The 2,478-nt window shown below is 54.8% G+C and overlaps 1 protein-coding gene across 1 annotated transcript in view; it reads left to right on the top strand.

Moving 5' to 3' along the window:
- The window catches only part of XRRA1 (X-ray radiation resistance associated 1), a gene marked incomplete at its 5' end in the record, with an annotated part of 9,315 nt that extends 8,508 nt beyond the window's left edge, over window positions 1-807 (top strand). Inside the window, 1 exon segment of the mRNA XM_010145910.1 lies at window positions 575-807. Coding sequence (XP_010144212.1) covers window positions 575-807 — 233 coding nt within the window.
- Between the last annotated feature and the right edge of the window lie 1,671 nt (window positions 808-2,478).

Raw genomic sequence — 2,478 nt, forward strand, 5'->3', positions numbered from 1 at the left:
TGATGCTCTGGGTACCAGTTAACAGAGGGTAAACGCAACACATTCCCTGCTAGCGTTCCTCAGATCCACATCTGGATCAAACCCACCCCAAACCCAGCTGTTGTGGGAATGGTGTGGGATTAACAGTGGTTTTGCCCCTGAGATGAAGCAGGGCTCGGGTCTGTGAGCACTGGCCAGGTTTTATCTCCATCCCAGCCCCAATGGTGGTACAATCTGCACTGCTCCCTGGTGCTGGCTCTTTGCCCTGCACCAACCGGGGAAGAGAGGAGGAAAGAGAGGCAAGAAATTAAGACACTTTTTGCAAGTTCCAGGACAAGCCACTGGCCAGGCTTGAACCCAGGACATCTGCCTTCACTCCTGAATTGTTCAAGACCACCAGTGCCTTTGCTTTTGGGGCTCCCCTGTTTCATGTGGGCCCCAGGATAGAACTGGATCCCAGCAGCCACCTTTGTGTCCCTGCCACACTGGACAGGAGAGCTGGGGCTGCTGGTGGGCAGGGCCAAGGGCAGGGCAGATGAACCATTGCAGCCCAGGAGCCATCCTGAGTTCTGCTCACACTCCTCTTCTTTTCCAGCCTCTGTTCTGCAGAAGAGGAAATCCAACCCCAGGGCATACCGTGAGGCACAAAGGCTGATGGAGGAATTCCAGGAGGTGTTCGAGAATCTCCCCGCAACCCTCGGTGAGGAGAGGGCTGAGCCTTCGGATGAGGTGGAGGTGGGAAAAGACCTCGCAGAGGCTCCGTCCAAGCAGGGCAGCCCTAAGCAGCGGCCAGGGAAGAGAGTGGCCAAGAAGGTGCCCAAAGTTTAGGGTTGAATAAAGCATTCCACACCTTGGTCCTCCTGGGTAAAAAGTACATTATTTTGATAACTTGTCTGGAGCCATTTTTCCCCTCCCGAGGCTGGAAAATCCAGCGCAGTGACAAGATGCGTCTCAGGGTTTCAGGCAGCAGCTCCCAGCTTGAAAGCCCCAACAGAGTCCCAACGCTGTGCCAACAACACATGAAAATCATGTCTGCTCGCCACTGGAATCTGCTCTGGGGCTGCTGAAGACAAGGCGTGTGTGTGCTCACCCACCCCCGTCCAAAACGTGTCCCCTCTGGGCATCACAGGGAGGTTTTGGCCAGCGATGAACAGGCTGTGACCGCCCCGTCCCCTGAGTAGGGGACGGGCTCATGGTGGGGCTCCCCGTGCTGGTCATACAAGGAGGGTCATGGGCGAGCAGCACCGCTACTGTTACGGGAGGGGGAAGCTCATATGAGCACTCCGAGCGCTCACCCGTTGCCCCACCACCCGTCTGCCTCACAGCTGGGGAACACCCATCTGGTGCCATGGCAGCTCTGAGCATACAGCCCTGTCCCTGCAAAACACGCATCAACCACCACACTCAACCAGGGACAACTGGGACCCCTCGGGGACTGGCAGCAGGAGGATCCTGTGGGTGTCCAAGCACAGCGTCAGCAGAAACAGGCACTTCACTGTCAGAACCTGGTTTTATTCTGCTTTAACCTCGGCCTTTGCCCTGCCGCTGAAGTCCTTGTCGCTGTTAAACGCACACGTTAGCTGTACACGGTGTATTTCTGCTTTGTCACCAGTTTGTGGTCACAAGCGGGATTTACTCTGTTCCAAACAACAGCAGCCACATGGCAGACACTTGCCTGTCACTTTACCCACGCATGTCACACATGCGAGTCCTGTTGCTCTTTAAAACACATGGATGAAGCCGTGCTGAGACCCCAAACAACTGTTGGGTCTCTTAGCGCCCCGGCACTCCGCTGACGAGCCGAGGAGGACATGAAAGCGTGACAATTTCAAGCATTATTGGTGGAAAAAAGGTATAGTAACATCTAGATGACACTTGGAGAGTCCACACCAAGGAAACAGCAGGTGGAGTCAGACCCAGCTGGAGGGTTTTTCTGTTTGCATAGTGAGGAGCTTTGCGGTGTTTTACAGATGCAGGGAAGAGAGAGGCTCGTGTCAGCGGTGTGCGATGCACACGGGTCATCACAGTTTCCACACCGTTATGGCCCAGGTCTGCCCAGCTGCCACTCGCAAGGATGTCACATGGGTGTCCACCACAGTGTCACGCGAGACCAAGAGTTCTTAGTTTTCAACAAGAGGCAAGAGGGGCTGGGTTTTCATCCAGTGCTTTCCCCCGTACTTCGGACAAGCTCCTTGTTGACTTTTCACTGGATGACTGGGAGATGGCACAGGGCTGTGGAGGGGTCCAGGCGGGGCCCTGGGGTCTGGCCTCGGAGCGTCGCTAAAGGCTTGGTTTTAAAACCAGTGCTAGTTTTTAAGGCTTCAACCTTCACTTTTGTTGAGAAAATACAGAGAAGCGACGCTTCGTGACTGCTGTGCGCTGCGAGTACAAGAGCACTGGAAGGAAACACTGACGATACAGAACCCCACGATACAATCATCTTCTTTTGGCACTTCTTTCTTTACCTGACCTCGCTGACTCCCAACATGGACCTTTCCC

Source organism: Buceros rhinoceros, unplaced genomic scaffold, assembly GCF_000710305.1.
Source record: "Buceros rhinoceros silvestris isolate BGI_N320 unplaced genomic scaffold, ASM71030v1 scaffold29771, whole genome shotgun sequence".
NCBI classification, from domain to species: domain Eukaryota; kingdom Metazoa; phylum Chordata; class Aves; order Bucerotiformes; family Bucerotidae; genus Buceros; species Buceros rhinoceros.